General features: G+C 38.1%; 4 protein-coding genes across 4 annotated transcripts; 3 read left to right on the top strand and 1 right to left on the bottom strand.

Annotated features, from left to right (window-relative positions):
- Nucleotides 1–279: 279 nt before the first annotated feature.
- CBG02348 lies at nt 280–3,627 on the bottom strand (the record flags this gene model as incomplete). The annotated part of the gene is made up of 9 exons (XM_002630627.1): nt 280–1,140; nt 1,186–1,737; nt 1,785–2,019; nt 2,084–2,160; nt 2,212–2,298; nt 2,343–2,529; nt 2,951–3,132; nt 3,178–3,288; nt 3,334–3,627. 9 exons carry the CDS (start codon nt 3,625–3,627, stop codon nt 280–282), a joined length of 2,586 nt encoding a protein of 861 aa, XP_002630673.1.
- A 6,215-nt stretch (nt 3,628–9,842) lies between these two features.
- Nucleotides 9,843–11,291, top strand: CBG02347 (the record flags this gene model as incomplete). The annotated part of the gene is made up of 2 exons (XM_045242610.1): nt 9,843–9,935; nt 11,259–11,291. 2 exons carry the CDS (start codon nt 9,843–9,845, stop codon nt 11,289–11,291), a joined length of 126 nt encoding a protein of 41 aa, XP_045092332.1.
- Nucleotides 11,292–11,557: 266 nt separating this feature from the next.
- Cbr-crh-2 lies at nt 11,558–17,480 on the top strand (the record flags this gene model as incomplete). Its single annotated transcript, XM_002630624.2, has 8 exons — nt 11,558–11,618; nt 12,814–12,955; nt 13,368–13,630; nt 16,482–16,553; nt 16,824–16,915; nt 16,997–17,143; nt 17,203–17,299; nt 17,401–17,480. The coding sequence occupies 8 exons, from the start codon at nt 11,558–11,560 to the stop codon at nt 17,478–17,480; spliced, it is 954 nt and encodes a 317-aa protein (XP_002630670.2).
- A 3,076-nt stretch (nt 17,481–20,556) lies between these two features.
- On the top strand, nt 20,557–20,843 carry CBG25648 (the record flags this gene model as incomplete). The annotated part of the gene is made up of 2 exons (XM_045242611.1): nt 20,557–20,755; nt 20,803–20,843. 2 exons carry the CDS (start codon nt 20,557–20,559, stop codon nt 20,841–20,843), a joined length of 240 nt encoding a protein of 79 aa, XP_045098183.1.
- Nucleotides 20,844–20,907: the final 64 nt, after the last annotated feature.

Here is a 20,907-nt window from a genome sequence, read left to right on the forward strand (position 1 = left end):
TCGAAATTTTCCACTTTGAAATTTTCTATTCGAAAAACTCAAAACTCCGAAAAACTCTTATAATACCAACAATCCAAAAGTTTCAAAAATAAACAGAAAATGCAAATTTCAAATTTTCCCAAACAGATATTCCGAAAATTCCAAAATCGGAAACTTTTGAAAAACCAGAAGGGTTGATGAAAAGTAAAAATAAAGTTTCTGCCAAATTAAAATGATTGAAAAACGAAAAATTTGGGAGAAATCTAAAGTTTATGTTTCCGAGTTTATATGAGAGTTCAATTAAGTTCGCTGTTTACGTCCAGATCTCTTTCTTCCAGATCTAGCTGCCTTCTCCTGTGGTACCTGCTTTCCAGCCTTCTTTTCATTCTTCTCTAACTGTATAGCTTTCCTTTTTCTTTCTCGTTTCTTTTTTCTTATCGCCACAAGTCTTCTCAAATCTCTCCATTCTCGGAGGATTTTACCAATTCTCGCCTCACGTTTCAACCGATTTTCCACAGCTCTCTTGCGACGTCTTCTCTTCTTCAACACTCTCATTCTTTCCTTCTGATCCACATTCAATGCGAGTCTTCTCACCGCCATCTTCTTCCTTCGGTAACGTCTTCTGAGCTTCTGACGTCTTCGTTGTCTTCTCTTCACACGTCTCTTCTTCCGATGCTTCCTCTTGTTCCACTTTCTCAACTGATGCCTTCTCTTTCTTCGGATATTTCTCAACCTTTTCTCTTTCAATATGTCCATTGTTCCTGGTTCTGGCTTGATTGGAGTACCTTTCTTCGGAGTAACTACCACATCTTTTGAGGCTCCAGAAACTGACTTCTTTCTTTTTTTCGACACAAATTTTCGTGTTTTCGGAATCGTCGGTACCACATACTTGACTCGAACTCTCTTTTTCTCATCTTTTTTCTTGGCTACAACTTTGGTTTTCCTATTTCGAGACACTGGATGTTTTGACTTCTTATTGATCAGCCGATGTCTTCTTAAACGGAACCTTGATTGACGATTAGGTCTTCTTTTCCTCCATCTGATCTTCATCAGTTTTGCATACAGCTCAACCATTTTCTCGTATTTGTCACGAGTCTTCTTGTATCCAATGGTTCGTCTAACTTTGGTACTCAAGTACTTCCGTTGGAAAGAAATCAGTTCCTGAAAATCTTCAAATCATTATCATATGAACATTACTATATCAACCTTGGTTTTTCTTTTTTCCTCACGACGCTTTTCTCTCCACCATTTCAACTTTTCCCTCAATCTGATCATTTTTCGTCGTTTGACCAATTTCTTTTTCAGCTTCTTCAAAACCTCTTCATCTGTTTTTTTCTTCGGTTCTCCTTTACTTCTTATACTACCCGTCTTTTCCCGATTCTTATTTTTCTTAATTCTCACTTTTCTGGCAGGAGGGCACCAATCCCAGTTATTTTTATACAATAACTCGTACTCTGCAATTGTTATTGGAGTACAATGGTTGATCTTTTGCACCATCTGCATTTCGATTGGCGGTGGAGGGTAAGTGACTTTAATCCATTGGTCCAGCGTCGCTAGAATTTCTTTGAAGTTTGGACGATCCGCAGGATTTCTCAACCAAAGTCGTTTGAAAAATGTTTGAACGTCAGCAGGCAACGTTTTTGGTAACACATGAAGATCATCACCGTCTTTGTAGGCTGCGATAACTTGACATTCCTTTTTTCCCGCTTTTTCATGATGATCTTTCAAGAAGATTGGAGCGGCTCCATTTTTAAATATCTCAAAATAACAGAAAATAAGACAAAGTTTCTAATGATTTTTCTTACCTCGTTGCAAGTGACTCCATAACTCCATACTTCACTTTTCTCATTGAACGTTGCAGGTCTTGTTGTCGTTTGTATGGCTTCAGGAGCATACCACCTTACCGGTAAGTGATCTCTTCCAATGTTCACTGCCGTCAAGTTGACAATAAATTCTGATAGTCCGAAATCGGCCAGCTTCAAGATTCCATATCGGCTGAACAACGCATTTCTGGAAGCAATATCCCGATGAACCATTTCTCTGAAAATTGAGTTTTTTGGAAGTGGGGGGGGGGGGGTAAATGGAATTTTAAAAAAGTGATTACCTTTGAGTCATAAAGTCCATTCCCGAAGCGATTTGCCAACAATAAAGAAGCTTCTCACCAAGAGTGGTTTTTTCACCCTGGAATGTTAATGGACAAGTGATTACATACAAAGTGAAACTATAACTTACCCGATCCACAATGTGACTTGTCAAATCACATGCCATGATCTCTACAAGTAGCATTGGCGAAGGCTCATCAATAGATACCCCAATGATCTGAAAATGAACTGTTTTTATTGAAAATGATTCAAAATCCACACCTTTGTGATGTAAGGATGTTCCAACTTTTTCATTATAGAAGCTTCTTTCATCAAGTTGTCTCTTTCCACTAGAAAACGATCACCATCCGCATGAAGAGTTTTGACAGCCACTAAACGTCGTCGATAAGCTCCAATTACCACATCACCGAAATTTCCACCTCCGAGTCGAATCGCATGTTTTGGACAGCTGGTAAAGTGATCAATATAGTTTGCCAAAATATTAAGCTCTTTTTTCTCTTGAGTTTTCAAGAGATTCCTCAATGCCTCTGCTGAGACTATATTTTGGAAAAGTGAACATTTTCAGCATTTCCATTGTTTTCAGCTCGATAAGAACAAAATGAGTATAAAAATGTCTAGACTGCGCCCACTTTGGGACCCACCGCGAAAACTACAGTAACCTAAAATAATGGGAACTTTGGGCCTGTAGTTGAATTTTTTGGCCTAATATTGGCCTTGGAGGTTTTAAAATTTAAAAATGAGTTACGAAATGACTAGGCTCAGCCCACTCTGAGTAAATTTTTTAACAAGCTCATTCGAAACTTTCGCTACTTCACAAAAAAATTTGCTATGATCTCTAGTATCAATATTTGAGGCTATTTCAATCTTACATGATTTTGTGTCGTTTGATGAACCAATCCGGATGCTTTCTAGGAACTTTCAGTTTCAATTGAGTCATTCCGATGAAGTTCTGATGATAGTGAGCAACCAGATCCATCAGAGTTCTGTGAGCTGATGGAAAACTTTCCAATATCCACTTGTTACGTCGGAAATTCGTAGAAAAGTGTTCAAACTAAAGAAAATAAGTGAGTATTAGGTTGCTATTGAATAACTAAACCTTTCGTGTTTTATCCACAAAATAGACTACAGTAAGGATAGTTTTTGTGGCTTCTTGGTAAAGCATACAACGAACAATAAATTCACCTTCAACGGCATCTTGCAGGTACTCCTGAAATGGATACTTGAAATCTCAATACCTCCAAAAACTCTCCACCTCAGCTTCCGTCTGTGACACGTAACCCCAGAACCAATTTTGTTTTCTATATCCTCTCTGCTTCTCTTTTTTGGTGATTTTCCACTTCCAGTCACGACGATGACGTCTTCGTTTAGTTTGTGCTGGTTGTGCTAATCCAGGAATTTCACTCGACGGTTTCTCGGATGATCTCGATCTTCCACTCGGTCGCTCATTTGATGCAGGACTCCGTGGATTCCTTGGATCATGTTTCGAAGGTTTTCTACCTTTCCCATGTGGTTTTTTATTCTTTCCTCGTTTTGATGGTTTCTTCATTTTTGAATAAACAGAAATAACTCGAAAATTGTATGAGTGGTGGATATCATGAAAGAGTTCAGACAGTGGTATACTGATGCCAACACGAGCAACACGTGTTTGAACCATAAAGTAGATCAAAAAACTGATTTCAGATTTTTATTGAGAGATCTTCTGAGTTAAAAACGAAAAAAAACCACTGTCTCGAAATTTTGTTCAAATAGGCGTCTCAAGGAGTTGAACTTGTGGGACGCGACGCGTATTGCAGATGCGGGGCCGCTACCGACTGAGCCACGCTGACGAATCTAAAGCGGGCTCCCGATGGTACATGAAAGCTTCAAAATTTCAGGATTTCGGAACTATAGATTTCTTGACTTTCATAATATCCTTTTTTTTCAATTTTTTCGGAATCCCATAATTTCTAATTTCCAGAATTTTAAAATTTCAGAACTTCAGTTGTACGCAGAGAATTGTTGACGGTTACATAAATATGCATACCCTAACTCCAGGAAAACTCCGAAATATCTCCTGTCGCAAATTTTCAGAAAAATTAACTGCAAAGAATTCAAATCTCATTCCTGAAGGTACTCCATAAGAATTCTGAAATCTAAGAAACTTTCTTGCAAAATTTCCCCCAATTAATCATGCCTCCGAATCTGTGACGTCGTTTTTCTCGGCTGGTGCTGCTTACAATTAGAAGATGTTATCCTATCGATCGGAGGATCAACCGCATTCCTCAATTAATTTTCGAAATTTTTGTATCGTTTTTTTCTGGCACACTGCCAGAAGAACCTTAAATAAAATCCCGCTCTAAACAGGTATTCCTTCAGATATTGGACAAAGATTTCGAGATTTCTCCTTCTTCTTCTTCCTTCCCTTCAGTCGAGAATCGCAATGACGGATCGGTGGCCCGTTTCCAGGAGTGGAAAGAGATTTGAATCTTTTAGGAATCGGAGAGAGGAAGAATCGAGGGATACAAACACATACAACACACTATGAACATTCTTCTGAATTATGTTCATTTCTTTTATTTTCTTCCAGGCAGAGGCAAAAGTTTTCCTTTTTTTCGGGATGCGAAAATTTAGCATTAGCAACACACGAAGTTCTCAAAAAGCATAGCAACCGTAACCCGTAGTGATGATCCTTTCCTTCTTTCCTTCTCGCTTTCACTTCTTCTATATTCCGCCTACTGAATATAAAAACGTAGAGAAACAAGAGACATATTCTGGGCACTAGATTTGGCAGTAATCCGTCCGAATTTTTGTGTTGTATCCCTGTTTTATTTAATCGTTTTTCAAAACCCATAGGTAGAAAACCGAGTGTGAAGAGGTCGAGACAAAAAAGTTTTCGCTTTGCACTTGGATGTTTCAAGATTCCTTTTTAAATGTTTACACAACATCGCTTTCTTGATTTTTCGATCAAAAACTACGATATTTTAATCAATTCTACCATCCACAAAAGACCAAACTATCCCTCCTCTTTTTTTTGCATAACTAATTAAATGATAATCACCTCATTATTCAGTGTTTCTCGATAGTTCTATATCATTCCACGAATCAATCCACCTCATTCCAACACTATTCTTCGTCTCAAAAACGGCTTCTGGTCTCGAAATTAATTGTAAGTTGAAAATTACAGGTTTACTATTACTCTAGTCTAATGCCAATGCGCGTTGGGGCCAAAAGCGCGAAGGTGGGAGGAGCTTAAGTCTGGTAGCGAAATCCTTAAAGGTGCATTTAAAGAACCGTGTACCGTAAAACCTGTTTGAGAAGGGTCCCTTTAATTGAAGGGCCCCTCAAATAGAAGGGCCCTCCGAGAAGGGCTTGGAAAAAAGTAGAGCCCCCTGTAGGAGAAGGGCCCTCTTCAAAATGTGTTGTTTGAAATTGATGCATTTTATGTATTTTGAACGAAACTTAGTAATATTTTTTGATTAAAATTTTGAGAAAAATGTCCCGAAAAATAGATGGACCTCCTGTAATTGAAGAGCGCTTCTAATAGAAGGGCCCTCCGGAGATAACTTGCAACAATAGAAGAACCGACCCTTCTAATACAGGTCTTACAGTATGTTTGTAAAAACTTCCTGGCCTGAATTTGCTTTTCTTCCGACTAATTTCCAGAAAATAATTAATAACATACATGCGCTTTTTTAAAATTCCACCAGACCTAAACTCCGCACACCTTTGAATTTTCGGCTGCAACGCGCATAGCAATTAGACCAGAGTAATATCACCTACAAAAAATTGCGCGAAACCTCATTTTGCAGAGTTTGCGAGCCGTGTAAAATAAAAGTTTATATGTGGAGGTGTTGCTTCGAAGAATAGGAAAAAACGGGGAGGACATACACACCTTTGTATGTTATATTGCAGTTTGAATCGGACAAAAAACTATGCTTCCGTTTTTAAAACGTTTTTTTGTGATGTTTTCTGTCGTTTCTCGGGGAGCAACGACTGTAAAAAAACATAGGCCAAAAAGCTTCTTCAGCTATGGAAAATCCCCCAGTGTAGGATTTAAAAAATAGTTTTTTTTCGTTCAAAAGTTCAGTTCATCCGCAATTTGAGAAAACGTCGCCCTGGAGAAAGTAGGAAAAATTCTCTTCCAAAAAATCCTTCAAAAGCTGACAGCTTCAATGTCGTATTTGTGACAAAGCCGATTCTGAATTTCGGGAAGATTCATTGAAACAAACATCAATGCTGTACACCTATATCTTTTTGTCAAAACGAAGTTACCGTATAACCTATATTAGAAGGGCGAAGCTATCTATCGTCCCAAGGTACCTCCGAAAGGCCCTTCTATTAGAGGGGCCCTTCTAGTACAGGATTAACAGTAGCCTTAAACAAGGCACCGCTGAGTAGCGTATCGCTATTTGAAACTTTCGAGACCAACGCTAATTTTACTGTAGTCTTAAGTTTGTTCGCGTTGAGAACACCCACACAAAGTTAACCCTAAAATTGATAATGATAATGAAAACAATTATGTGAGTTTTGCTTTTACACTAAACTTAAACTTTTTGTTTAGAGAGACCGTATGATGCCATAACATAGAATCTGAAAAATAGTACAAGGCATGTATTAGAATGACTTCATAATCATGCTGATAACCAAATGACCGCGCCCAAAAATGCCCCTACCTTTAGAGACCTCCATTTTCAATATTTACTTTCGATGAGACGTTCGATACCTTTATTTTATCACTTCTTCCCCTTTTCTTTTTCATGTATTCTCTGTAGGTTCATCGATTCTTATTTAGTCTCTGACCGATATGGCTTATTATTCAAAACATCTATGGAATCCATGTTTTTTGAGAGAAAAGTTATTGGGTGAAAGATGACAAAAAGATGGTATACTTTGTTTAGTTTTGAAATGTCGGCGTGTGAATTTCAAATGTATTATGTGCTATTCTATTCGCCTTTTTTGAAAGAAAATTGAGTTGTCTGAATTCAGAAATATAAGCCTATTGTCAAATTCATCCTATTCCAAAGCGTTTTTGATGTTTTTATTCAGACTTTACATATCCTTTAGTGATCTCAAAAAGATAAAAAAAATCATGATTTCTGGAGATTCTATCGTTAAAAATATTTTAAGGCAGTTCCTGAAACCTTAATTTCCATAAAACCTGTAATAGAAAGACCCCCTCCCCCCCAAACTGTCAAGTGTGAGCTCGTCAATTGATAAATTTTTTATCATAGTATCAAAAGTATTTTGTCAGTTGACCACTTTTTGATATCTCTCACAGAATATCAGATATATGGGCTTAAAACTCGATTAGAGTTTTTACGGTAGTTATACAGACATGCAGCGGAACTCTCAAGACTCCTATTTTCTGATAATTTATCAATCAAGTTTATTCAAAACCATCTAGTAAAGGGCTCTTCTCTCATTTTTCCAATCTATTCCACTAGATTAACCAGGATCCCGGATATGGACAGCTTCTTCCCTTAAAATGTCAATTCCATGTTCGTCTTCTATTTTCCTCGTCGTCCCGAGTGCATATCTTTTTCTGTGATCTAAATCGGCAATTCGTTGGTAGGTCACACTCAAAGGAACCCATTTTCATGTTTCCATCAAAAAGAGGAAACTTCCCCCCAAAATGAGTGTATTCTCTTTTTTTAAAAGTAAATCATATAGGTCAATGTTTAGGTCAATTGCTCTTTTTTAATAAACATTTTTGGTTAGGGTTGAAGAAAATGAATATGAAGAACTCTCTTCTTCCGGAAGAATAATCAAAACATAAATGACCACACTTTTGTTTATTTTATTAAGAGTAAAACGGATTGGGAGGAAGAAGAATAGTCCCAAACTATTCTCCCTACATTCTTTTCCTCACTATTAAGAGTTTCAAAGAAAGTTGGTGAGAATTTTAAAAATGATGTGTTCTCTTCTTGGACTGTAGCTTTCTTGGACTGTAGTTTTGACTTGCATCTGAAGATTGGACCGGCATCTTATGGTACTGTTTCACATGGTTTTCTCCCTATTTCCCCCCTAAATCATTAGGTAAACCAGTGAATACCGAAAAACAAAACAAAACCGTCCATCTTCATTTCCATAATTGATCAATTTCCGAAAAAAACTAGTCACTTTTAGTTTTCCCTCTAGCCGCTAAACATCCCTCTCTTAGGAGAGAATTCTTACCTCTAATTAGTTTTATTCAAACAGTTTTCCACACAAAAAAATCGGCGATTTCTCATTAAATAGTAAGGAGATATTCTTCAAAAAGTTTCCCAATTTGAGGGTCATTTTTCGGGCAAAGGACACTTTTGATCTAATCTTCCATCCCAGTCACTTTTTCCCTCATCTGTCGCCGCGATGACCGAGATTTAGGTATTCTAGAACTCACATCCAGTGACCCTTTTTTTTTGGAAATGAGACTCTAGATGAAGAGATCAAATTGATTTTCCTGTTGCTCAATGAAAATTTGACCTTTGGATCTCATTGAGACTACTATGCATGTTCCTTCCGATTTCTGCAAGTATTCTTTGTGCAGCTGTCTACCCTTCCTGTTCAAGTTGTGCACTTTCTCTTCTAATTTTTTTTGCTGCAAAAGGGAAAATACACACAAAAAAGTGTGGGGATACCATGGACGAAGAGCGCAATACAGGGGCAGCTGCTTTTCTTTAGTTTTGCAGCTGAAAAGTGTCGACCGATTCATGTGCGGATACTTCTTTTCTGTATGTACATGTGGAGATTCGTTCTTCGATCGTAAATTCAAGAACTTTAAAGAAGCAACCTAATTCCAGTTTTGACCTACGCATAATGTTTTCTCTGCTTATTGTGGTTGTTTGCAATGAATCTCATACTCCTCTAAAGAAGAAGAACATGTCGAATTTGTTCCTGTTTCATATCAATGAATAGAGCAACCTCGTATGTACAATACTATTGTATTCATATTACAAACAGTCCCTTCTCCTATTTTCTGTTTCTTTTTCTCTTTTCTCCCCTCCGGAAAGATGCCGTCCATGACCTATTTGTTTAGCTGCAAGTGAGAATAGAGCACTGTCAAATTTCGGAAAAAGCATATACGCACGGCTACTTTCGGACAATCTCTTTTCACCCGGAGCCGTCTCTGAAATCTGACTAGAATTCTGAATAACCCGGTCAACCAGGTCAAGTGTCAAGCGAGCGCACATTCCCTCTCTTACAAAAGTCAGCGCTTTGAATTTTTCTCTCAAGCTCTCTCTTTTTGCCTTTTGCGCCTTTTTGCGCTTTTCTCTTCGTTTATATCCATTTTCTCTTGATCGTAAAATAGAAAAACACTAAAATTTCGTTTTTCTTTGTAAAACTGTTCGAAAAAAGCTTTGTTTTTGATACTCTGCTTTCTTCCTCCCTAGCGTTCCTTCCTAGATCGAAAGTTTGTTTTTTATCCGTTTCTATGTTTGTAGTTTTTACTTTTTATTCGAAAAATAATCTTTGTGTTCTCACGTACACGGTTAACTATATAACAGATTTCGACCTAATTTTTTCTTGCTAGAAGGTGTTAGCTCGATTCAAATGCTCCTTCTACTTGCCACGTCCCCGGGCCACGCCGATTCTCTTGTTTTCTTCATTAGCTTTAGTCGTAACCTTGATTCAGCAATAATTTTTGCGTAAGTCCGTATACGCAAAAATTGATATTGACACACCCGAAACGTTTTGCGCCGCCCATTTGCTCTGAACGTTAGCTCAGCTGTGATCGTGAACAGTCCGTTTTCTCCTCAATAATCGATTTTTTAAAGCCAAATTTGCAATTCGTTTCGAAGCAAAATGATGATGGATGATGATTGGAACACAACGGGACCACTCGAAAAGGACATATTCATTTCAGAGATTCACAACACCGACAGAGAAACGATTGATGTAAGTTTTCTCTCAAGCATGCTCGTTGGCAAAATTTTTCATGTAGAGCATCATAAATATCAGTACTTTTTTTCCAGATTCTGAAGCTCTTCGACAACGACGATGGTTTCTCCGATGAGCCTATCCGTATCAAAATGGAGCCAACTGATGAAACTTCCGGTGAGATTTTTCTCGGTTAATTATCAGCAGTTCTAACTCAAAATTCTGCGTTCGTGCTAGAGAATCTGAAGAATTTCAGTTTAATTTAATTTATGATCACAATTTTGATAGAAATTGATAAAGATTATGCTGCCTAACGTCAAACTACAGTTAAGTTCAGTTCCGTTTCTCGGCACACAGGTTTCAGCACAATGAAAGGCTGAAAATTGAATTTATAAATTGAAACTGAAAAGGAAATAAACAAGTGCTAAATAATCTTTGCACTTACCCAAAAAAAAAAGAGTCGAAGATACAAACCACGCCTCCTCTCCTTTTTTAGTAGGTTGGTGCTGATGTTGAAAGAATTGATAGCGTCATTGGGTGAAGAAAAATCACTAACAAAGAAGCAGAAGCAAACCGACAGTAATCTGATGAAAGTCTGATATCGGTGAAAGGTCTGGAAGCAAAAACTGCGAGAACTGAAACCATCGAGTACTAGTTAAACTGAAGGCTAAAAATGTGCCTCCAATGTAGAAAATAAGAGCTTGACTGTTCAAAATGCGAATAAAGTCGAGGAGTTAGATCTTCCGCAGATTCACGCCTTAGTAATTTCATGATGCTCCTTCAGTAGTTCTGTAATTCAGGTCAAAATGTTTTCCAATACTACCGTACTTATTCTGTGCAAGATTCTTTGTTTCAATATTTTCACAGAATACGTGAAATTTTCCAACGATCTGACTGCTCTTGCCACACATATCAAACATCAATGGCAACATCGTATATTCACTGTTTCAATCCAAAACCGTCGTCGACGACAACATCTCGTTATCAGCTCTTTTTCTCTCGTTTTACGACCGCCATCAAGTATCGATAAAGTGCCTTTTCGGTGTCATGTTTTTTCTCCTTAAAATGACGAAGAAGGTGTGACTGGTTAGAGTTTCGATTCCATCCATCGCCATGTTTGCTCTAAATTCAATATCCACATCACTTTCAATAATCAAAATCGAAAGGAGCCTTGAAAATGACTAACATCTGTTTTTGCTTTCAGGCACTGTAAACTGTGTTATCAGTTTTGTCTCTCCGAAACTTGTGCTCTCATCTATGACTTCTCAAACTGCGCTCCAACTATCTCGTTTATCAAATTAGCGTCCCCCCATCTCTCTGTATCTTTTCTCTCTTATTGAGTTGCTGCCGCCTGCCCACCTGCCAGTGGGCTAGGAAATAGAAACACGAATAAGGAGAACAGTATCAAAAACTATTTCTATCTCCATCCTGACAACTCCCGCCAGATTTCTGTACATATTGTACCTATTACTGTAACTATGGATATGTCTTCTTGTTCGTCGATGCCAATGCCAGTTCCCAGACAAATGCATCCACTGCATATGGGAATGCCCAACAACTGTGATATGATGCACCCCATGCATAACTACCCAATGAAATGGGAACCTTGTACTCCGCCCGATGAGAAACCACCAGCATCTATGCTGTTTCCTCCTCTTCCTGCAATGTTCAACCAGTCACGACATAGTAGTAATGGAGAAGGTAGGCATCTTAACTTTTATTACTCTTATTCCTTTCTGTGCTTTTGAACCATAGCTTTCATCACTTTCCTTTTTATGACTACCTAAATATAAAAGCCTCGTTATCAGTGTGTGCCATCACCAGTTTGGAAAGTACAGAAGAACATAAGAAAACTCGTTAATTCTTTGAATGGTCTGAGTATATGAGTTCTTTCCTGTCTTCGGAACATACTGTAAAACCTGTAATAGAAGGGCTTCTAACTTTCAACTTCAAGCCAATTTTTCTCGATTCCTGTCGAAGATATAAAAAAACTATCAACTGAAAAATTGTTCATCATAATAGCAGAAGTGCTTTGTTAGTTGACGAAATTTTATAATCCTTAAATTACAGGTTTTACAGTATATCACTCTGAATTTTAGTCTTGCTCGGCTTCGCTAAAAACTACGATATGATACTGTTTTAAACGAGTTTTGTAACTTCTATGATTACGATACGAAATCGGGACTGATAAGATTCTAAGTCCAAGTTGCTGCAACTTCAATTGTTTCTCTCCGCTCCCCCACGTGGGAGCAATGTAGTTCTTCTATGACGTACTGGTCTTTACTGGAAACTAGTTAACCCTACTGCCGTCGCTGAAAGTGGATTCTCATCTTACAGCTGCCCCAGTACAGCACTTTGTCATACAATTAAGTATGGCGTTTCCCGGAACAAAAAGAATAATCATATCATGAAACAAGAGCGCCTCGTGTACAGGTCATTGACGTAAATGCAATTTATGACCCACTTTTTTCGTCTTTTTTTTCACATCGAAACATTTGTTTACTTATCAAAAAAAGAATGAGTTGAGTGATAATGCTATTTAGCAAGTTATCAAAAAGTGAAAGGTAGCTGGTTGTACAACTCTGAAATGTTTCAAAAATGGAACAAAGAGTGATAGAATATTTATAGATTAAAAGGAATTGGGAGTGAGCAGAGCGAAAAAAACTCGTAATAAATGTTTGCCAGGACAAGGTTTCTTCGCTGATAAGATATGGAAGTCAGAAGCCGAATTAAAATGTTGATCACCGAAATTTTAGGAAAAATTACGGTGTGTTGCATTAAGTCTGCAAACACGCAGGCGACAGTTTTATAATTCTGACAAGACAAGTAAAAATCTGACTTGGAACAATGAATTATTAGCAACCAAATCATACAGCTTCATTTATAAAAACTTCAGACTATCATGGGTCGTCTTCCGGCAGCCCGTCGTCTTCACTCTCTTCTCCAAATGAGTTCAAAGATGAGCCACTTGGACTCGATATCAATTTCGGAAGCTCTCTTTTCAATGCACCGTTCAGTCCATCAGCCACATCGTCGCAGTGAGTTTATACACGTTTGCTTTTCCACGTGAACTTCTTGAATTTTTTTGCTTAAAAACGTGAAAATTCTCGGTGCGTGAAACTAGGTCACCGTGTCACGCCGGCCACCCACGTTGAGTTGCTATAGTTCATTGCAACGTGGCTTTCACTTTTGTATTTTTTTTTCATTTCTGATTTGCCTAAACACGGAGTTTAACCAATATTATTTGTGATTCATTGATCGTTTTTGAGCTTTCGAATATCAATGTATCACTATCACCTTTTGGAGAGAGCCAATTCGTTGAGTATTTTCTTATGTCTCTAATTTTTATTGTTCTTTTATGATTTAAAGCTACGAAATTGAATTCTTAACTAAATTTTAAATTGTATTGCGGTTGTCAAAACAGTTTTATCGTTTGTAAGCATGTTTCAGCAGTCCATCTTTCGGAATGATGAACAGTGGTCACTCAATGGCTCCGCAGCAGCACTCTCCGCTTCCATCAGTCGCCCATTTTTCGCACACCCATCACAACCATCTTCATCATCATGTGATCCAGCACCATTCTCAGCAAAACCTGCAAATGGGCATGAACCCAGTGTTCCCCAAGCATGAACCCAGTTATCACAGTCCCCAATACGTCTCAAGTGTTCCGCATAATTTCCTATTCAAGGATGCAGGCATCTACGAGGGAATGGGTATGTTTTTTTAGTTAAAAGTTGGTCTGTGATTAAAAAAATTATCTCCTATCACATTGGTTCTTCAATTAGAATCAGCGTTAATTGTCGAGAAGTGCGGGTCCGTACCGATCGGTGAGATTTAAGAAAGGCGAGAAACAAAAGTGATAACTGCGATCTTGGCCGTTGTTTGAAATCTGAAATTATCTTCAGCTCATTCTATTTATTCAGCAATTTTAACACGTTCTCACTTATCGCTTTTCACAGGCTCATTCACTTGCCTTTTAAATCATACCGGTCGGTTACTGTCTCAAAGATGCCGACCCAAATTTTTTTTTCAAAAATCCAAACTTGTCCTCGTGGACTACACTAATTGCTTGCGAAAGTTGTTTCAAAGTTTCTTTCCGCCAGGGAGAGTAATTTTCAATTTTAACCTAAAATTTTAGGCCTTTATTTCGAAAAAATCATTTTTAGTTTTCCAATTCCCGAAAAACTTAGTTTTTCTTCTTTTTTATAGCTTCCATCAATTTATAAAGCACATTCCTGGGCATTTCTTTCCATTCCGTCCCAATTATTTCCTTCCACGTCATAATAAGATGACGTAAACGCATTCACCTCTTGTTTCTCGATCCGGTTTTTTGCCACGTCATCAACGCCTTTTATGTGTTGCCTAGAACGTTAGATTTTATTATATTTTTGGTGGAACGTTAGATTTTATTTCAGACAACATTGATACTCAAAATTTTGTAATTTCGTGATGTATTCTGAAATTTCAGTGCAATTTGCTAAAGATCTCTCGCAAGTTTAACGTTTGTCAATTTTTTACAAGAAGAAATACGCTCCCCCCGCTATATTGCTCAGTGTCTTTTGAACCATCTCCGAAGAGATGCGCTTGGTAGATTTGACCAGGAATCCACGTCACATCATCTGTCAAATACAATTGGCTTCTGTGAATATGCTGGTTGCTGCTCTGTGGCAGTGTCTTTCGGCGGTTACCCCCGGAACGGGTGAGTGGTTGTGCGCATGTTGCGCGTGTAGACAAGAAAATAAGAAGAATACGTCGAAAACTGCCACGTCACTTGTCCATCGTCTGAACTTCCTTTGTGAAGTCGTCGTGTCGTCAACTTGTTCCTATGCGAATTTCTTCTTTCTTGCTGAAATAGGAAGTCAAGGCGGACACAGATGGCCGCCAGTGTCTTTGCAAAGTTTTCTCATGTCTGGATTGTTTTCTGTTTGTTTCATGATTCTTGTGTGAATCAAAGAGGAAAAAAGTCAACAAGACCTGCCACGTCAGAACGAAAGCAAGAATATCCTAAAGGTTGAGATGTCAGTCTGAAAACGGGGGGCTTCAATGCGACACGCGCATGCACACACACACTCAAGTAGTGCTGATGATGCTTCACATTTTGCCACGTCATGTGACACGCGTCTGTGTCTTATCTATTCTTTACGTCTCTTCCACTCACATCATCTTTTCCCCTACTCCTGACTTCATTCTTCTGCTTTCGCCTCAGACTCCTCTTCATTTTTTCTCTTCTACCACCGTTACCATTTCATCGACTTCATTTCCACTCTTGAAAGTGGAAACTAATCTGATTTTGCTATTTTATCCGTTTTCTAACTTTTTTTAAAATTAGAATTGTGCGATTTGCAACTGCAAACTTTCTCACGGACAATTTCGTTTTTCTAAAAAAAAATAGTGACGTGACATTTGACACACATAGATCCTCCTAGAATGAGAGAAAGCCAAAAAATATTTTTTCTATTGAAACCATCCTGCACGTCATCCATTTCAACGTTTTTTTTTGTGAAATTTTCCCTATGAATTTTTTTGAAAATTTTATGACGTGGAAATTTAAAGTTATTTTTGGGAAATTTTTTGATGAAGGCTATTGAGAATTTTGTTTGGATATATTTTTACAACTCCGTGACCAACCGCTTCCGTCGTCTTCGCCTCGTCGTTTCCCAGAGCCATTGGGCCCTAATGGCCAACGAGGGGAAAATAGGGAAATAGGCACGAGAAAATGTGGAAGCAAGAAAGAAGAAGAAGACAGACACGTCCCCATCTATTTTCTCTCCTCTGACTTCTCTGACGTGGCAAAGTGTGTATATACGGCGAGGAGGCCACTCTCAGAGTCTCTCTTTTTTCTCACTGTTTCGTGGGTCTTTTCGGCGTCTCGGAGGTTTCGCGTGTTCAATGCCGATCCCTAGCCCTCTAATCGGTCGGTCCTCCTCATCTGCCACGTTGCGATTTCTGAGTCTCTTGGTTGTCCATGCTCTTTTTTGAGGGTCGTTGATCGAAAAACCCTCTCCTTGTTCCAATGGCCTCTTTTTTGCCTCTTTTGTGTGTCCTCTCCCGATCCATTTACCCTCTGGGCCCTTTTTGGTACGTAGTCTTTCCACGTCACCATCATGATCAGAAGATAATCACAACCGTCTGCACATAGTCTCATTTGATGTAGATCTGCCTAAAAAATTGATACACATTAGGATTTTCCCTTCGCACATTCGAATTTTGATCACACTTATCACGTCGATAGTTTGTTCACAACTGCTCGATCTTCTAGGTGATTCTTCTTCATACGTGTCACCTGTCATCACCACATTACTTACCACAGTTCTCAATCTTTTCTCTTTTCCGTCATATGTAACCGAAAACCTGAAATATACTGTAGAGCTGAAAAAGCGATGGCGACCCGTTGTACCGCCAACGTTTTCATCAAAGATGAAATCAAAGAAGAACAACTAGAAGACCATGGAATAGAAATCGACTTAGCAGCTATATTGAAAGCGCGAGGAGAGACGAACTCTCATGATTCGAGTCCTGATGAAGAAGAACAGGACTTGACACTTTCGAGTTCAATGTTTTTAGCTACGGATGGTGATGAAGGCGATGGAGCTGAAGGTAGCAAAGACTTGATGGATGTTGATGATTTGTTATTGTGTACGTATTATATCTGGAAATTCAGAAGTGAAGTTTAAAAGAAATGTTTAAAAAGTTCTCGAACCAATGTGATAGTGAGAATATTTAAAAATTTTTCGACTGAACAATTTGATTATTGAGAAAGTGGAAACAGAAACCATGAGAACCAAAAAAAGCGTTTAGGTGATTTAATTTCTGTTTCCTATTTTTCAATTAGATTGTTCAGTTCTGAAGTTAAACTAAAAATATCATATCTAGAGAGTTTTTTTTCACAACTATCTTTTTTTCTAGGTGGCATGGGATTGGCTGCTGCTCAACAGCAGTTGAAAGCAAGAAATAAGATGCACGAAATGGCACTTCGACAACAACTCATCTCTGATCAGGTTCGATTTTTATCATTTTATCAGTTTAGTTGGTCCAAAGAATTTTGATGTTTCTATTAAAAATGTTTACCTTATTTGTAGAACATGTCATCAAACGGTGATCTGATGTTGTCAGCTGAAGAGCGGAGAACTCTTGTCCAGGAAGGATATCCGATCCCAACGAAGTATCCTCTGTCCAAAAGTGAAGAAGAGTCGCTGAAAATTGTTCGGCGCAAGATCAAGAATAAGGTGAGTTTTTAATTTACAAAAGAATCGGAATATCGAAGAAAAATTTAAACAATTTCCAGCTTTCCGCCCAAGAATCTCGCCGAAAGCGGAAAGAGTACATTGATGCCCTCGAAAGTCGTTTGCACTGTTTCAGTGAAGAAAACAAGGCTCTCAAACGTGAGTTTTCATTACACTATTTTATTGACTGAGTCTCTATTGATTAATTTTTTATTGATTGAGCAGTGATTTTCCGAGTTATTCATAATTAAACATTTTAGAACAAGTCCACCAACTCGAAGCTTCCAACCGAGACCTTCAGCAGAAGTTGCACCAGTACGAAAGCAAAGATAAACTCTAGCTTTCATTATTTGTTTTTTTTTAAATTAATTTTTTTTCCTCTCGCTTCATTCTCTTCAAAACACGAGTATCTCCCCCTTGTTACCCCCTATTCAATTAATATTATCGCACCCCTTAATAAAAATCCAGTGAATCTAGTGTTCCATGTTTTTTAAAATCAACTTTTTATATCAAATGTCGGGGAAGTGAATTATAAAAATGATTGATTTTCGTTTTTATAGTTCATTTTCCCATAGGTGCCCATTTTTTCTCTCAATCCATTCGAGTTGTTCATGTGATATTCTCTTGTAAGCCCCCGCCAAACCCAACACGATGTTTAGCTCTCATTGCCTTGATTCTGTTTTAACCGTTCCCTGTTCCGTCGTCATGTTTCATAAAATGATTCATGTACCATCATTTGCCAGTCATGTACTATATAAATCCTGGGTGTTATTTCAACGTTTTCTTCCAACGAAAACACTGACTCTCTCTCTAATTCATCGGTTTTTTTAGTTTTTTATAAAAATACTTTCTGGGACACTAAAATCACTACCTCTACGCATAATTTTCTTTACCACATTCTATGTCCCCTTATTTATATGTATTTCAACTAGAAATGCTCCCATTCGACTTTCGCTACTCTTCTCCCATCGCATGTTTTATTGGTGTTCACCTACAAGCCCATAGATATAAATTATTGAATTTGGATGTTGTGTAAATTTTCACTAATACAAAAAATGCAAACAGGATTACTGTAAACAGACGAAAATACAAGGAAAAACAAGTGGTTATGGAGTTGCAAACAAAGAAAGGGATCTGACGGAAGATAACGATTCGGAGCTTCAATTGGGATGGGTCCTTTTAGTTCGAAGTGATCTCCCTAGAGCCAATGGAAACTGAACTGGCTTTTCGTTGATTTCTCTGGCTTATATACCCACCGTTCACCAGATCATTGATAAGATAAGAAGGGATAACATAGAAATGATCGACACGCGGAATTATAGATATTTGAATTTTTCAAGTTTTCAAATAAATATTAATTACAGGGTGGCTTATAATTACCGGCGCATGTTTGAACGAGGTTTTCTCACAACTTAAAAGCCCTAAACAGATGAAACTCAACAACATGTTTTTTTGGACGTACAAAATTTATAATCAAAAAGAATTTTCGATTCGGTCATCGTTCGCCTTAGTTACGGCCTGAAGACGTCTTGTGTAGACGTTGATGGTGGCACGGTCAAAACTTTGTCGCATTTCTGAAACAGTCTCTCTTCTAGAGCCTCGAAACTTGAATGGGGTCTTGAGCAGATCTTCTTTTGCAACACTCTAGATGGAATAGTCGAGGGGGTTCAAATCCGGCAAGTAGGCCGGCCATTTGTCCCCCCTGGAAGGTGCGCCTCAAACCACGGCTGGATGAGTTTGTGGGCTGGCGCTCCGTCATGTTGGTGAATCCAATGTTCCCGTCCAAAGTGGCATTTGGTGTGTGGGATCAGAATCTTCATCAAGATTTGGTCAACATACACTTCCTTGGTCATACGGACGTTTTGTTCTATAAAATTTGAAATTTGAGCATATCGCACCAAAAACCGTAATGCTGGCCGGGTGGAAATATCTAGGAATGGGGTTTTCATTCCCAGAAGCTTCCTTGATAACCTTGGCTAACACACAACAACTTTGAGACTTGGATTCGGCTTCAATCGTGAACCACTGCTCGTCAAAGAAAGCGGACCCCAAGTGTTCACCTCGCTGCGTGCCATCCAGCAGAAATTTAGCCTCCTCCAGACGCTATTGCTTATTGCTCCTCGACAAGATGACGTATTCTAGAGTACAATAGCATTTTGGATCAAGCTTTTTTCGGGCTATCTTTTACGCCGGAAACCGCAAGATACCCATATTCATGGCCATTTTTCTGAGCGATTTATGTAAGTTACTCCTGATTTGAACTAGAAAAAACGTCAAAATTCTTTGGAGTTGTCACCGTGGTTTTTCATCCTTTCTCAATGCGTCTAAATAAAGATCCAATCACGGTGAATCCTATGATAACTTCGAAAAACCGCCAAGACTGGCGACAGTCGCATGGTCGACGTTAGGTCTCGCCATTTACCTGAAACTTAACCAATAAAGCTGAAACTTGGCAAACATGTCAATTATGAATCAATAAATAAATTGACAAAATTTGATAACCAAATGCGCGCCATCACCGAAAACCATGGCGCCAAAGTTGTGCGCCGGTAATTAAAAGCCACCCTGTAGGTTATGAATTGTGTGATTTTTGGAATTTTTCAGCTTTTCGGAATTTTTTGGGAATTTTTGAAACTTTTTGGAACTTGGAATTTTCGATATTTTTGAAATTTTTGAGATTCTCGGAATTTTACTGAAACTTGGGTTTTTCGGAATTTTCGAAATTTTTCGGAACTTGGAATTTTTGAATTTTTGATATTTTCGGAATGTCCAAAATTTTGGATATATGGGAATTTTCGCATTACTTGGGGTTTTTGGAATTTTTCGGAATCTTTAAAAATTTTTGGGTTTTTCGGAATATTAGAAATTTCAGGATTTTTAGGAACTTTTTCAAATTTTAGGAGTTTTCCGAATTTTCGATCATTTTCTGGACACCGTTTTGACAATTTCGCTATATTCAGAACTATTCAAATCGATTTCCAGTATTTTGGGAATAAAAGTTTGATTGACATTCTCTGTGAATTGCAAAACGAATCTTTCGAAACTGTTTGTGTTTTGAAACTTCTAGAATATTTACGAAATCACTTGTTTCAACTACAGTTATCGTATTCTAATTCTCCATCGACCCCTTTTATTATTTCTCTGTCCCATCCGGTTTCATTTCAATATTTCTTTCAGTAATCCGCTCCCTTTTCGATGAGTGCTTCCAATCATTGTACTCTGATCGATCTTCATCTATTTTTTGTTTTTTATCCGCCGGGGGTTGTCATTTTAACCCCCAGCACAACTCAGCGACTATATAAACTAAACTAGTAGGATCAGTCTACTAATTTTGAGAGATTTGAGTTTCCTCTTTTTCCCTTTTTTTTTAAATTTTCGACCTATAGTTATAACTTCCTACTTCATCGTTTTTCAGAATGCTTCTTCGATTCGTTGTCCTTTTTATTGTTGCTTTATTGGCTCTTGCCAGTTCATCAGATGCTCCACCACCACCACCACCAAATGGAACTGAAATGGAACCACTATTAGGAAATGGTACAGAACCTGCTGGGCCACCACCACCACCAATGGATGGAATGAATGGTACAGTAGTCCAGGAGAATGGAAATAAAACAGGTTAGCTAGAAAATCATGATTTCAGTAAGAATATTTTTTATTTACAGGAGGAGTTATGGATTGGATCAAATCGAAGCTTGGAAAGTAAAGTGAACTGTACTATTCCCAAATGCAATATGAATTTTTGTTAAATGAAAGAAATAAAACTTTTT

The sequence above is a fragment of the Caenorhabditis briggsae genome (assembly GCF_000004555.2).
Source record: "Caenorhabditis briggsae complete genome, chrII, whole genome shotgun sequence".
NCBI classification, from domain to species: domain Eukaryota; kingdom Metazoa; phylum Nematoda; class Chromadorea; order Rhabditida; family Rhabditidae; genus Caenorhabditis; species Caenorhabditis briggsae.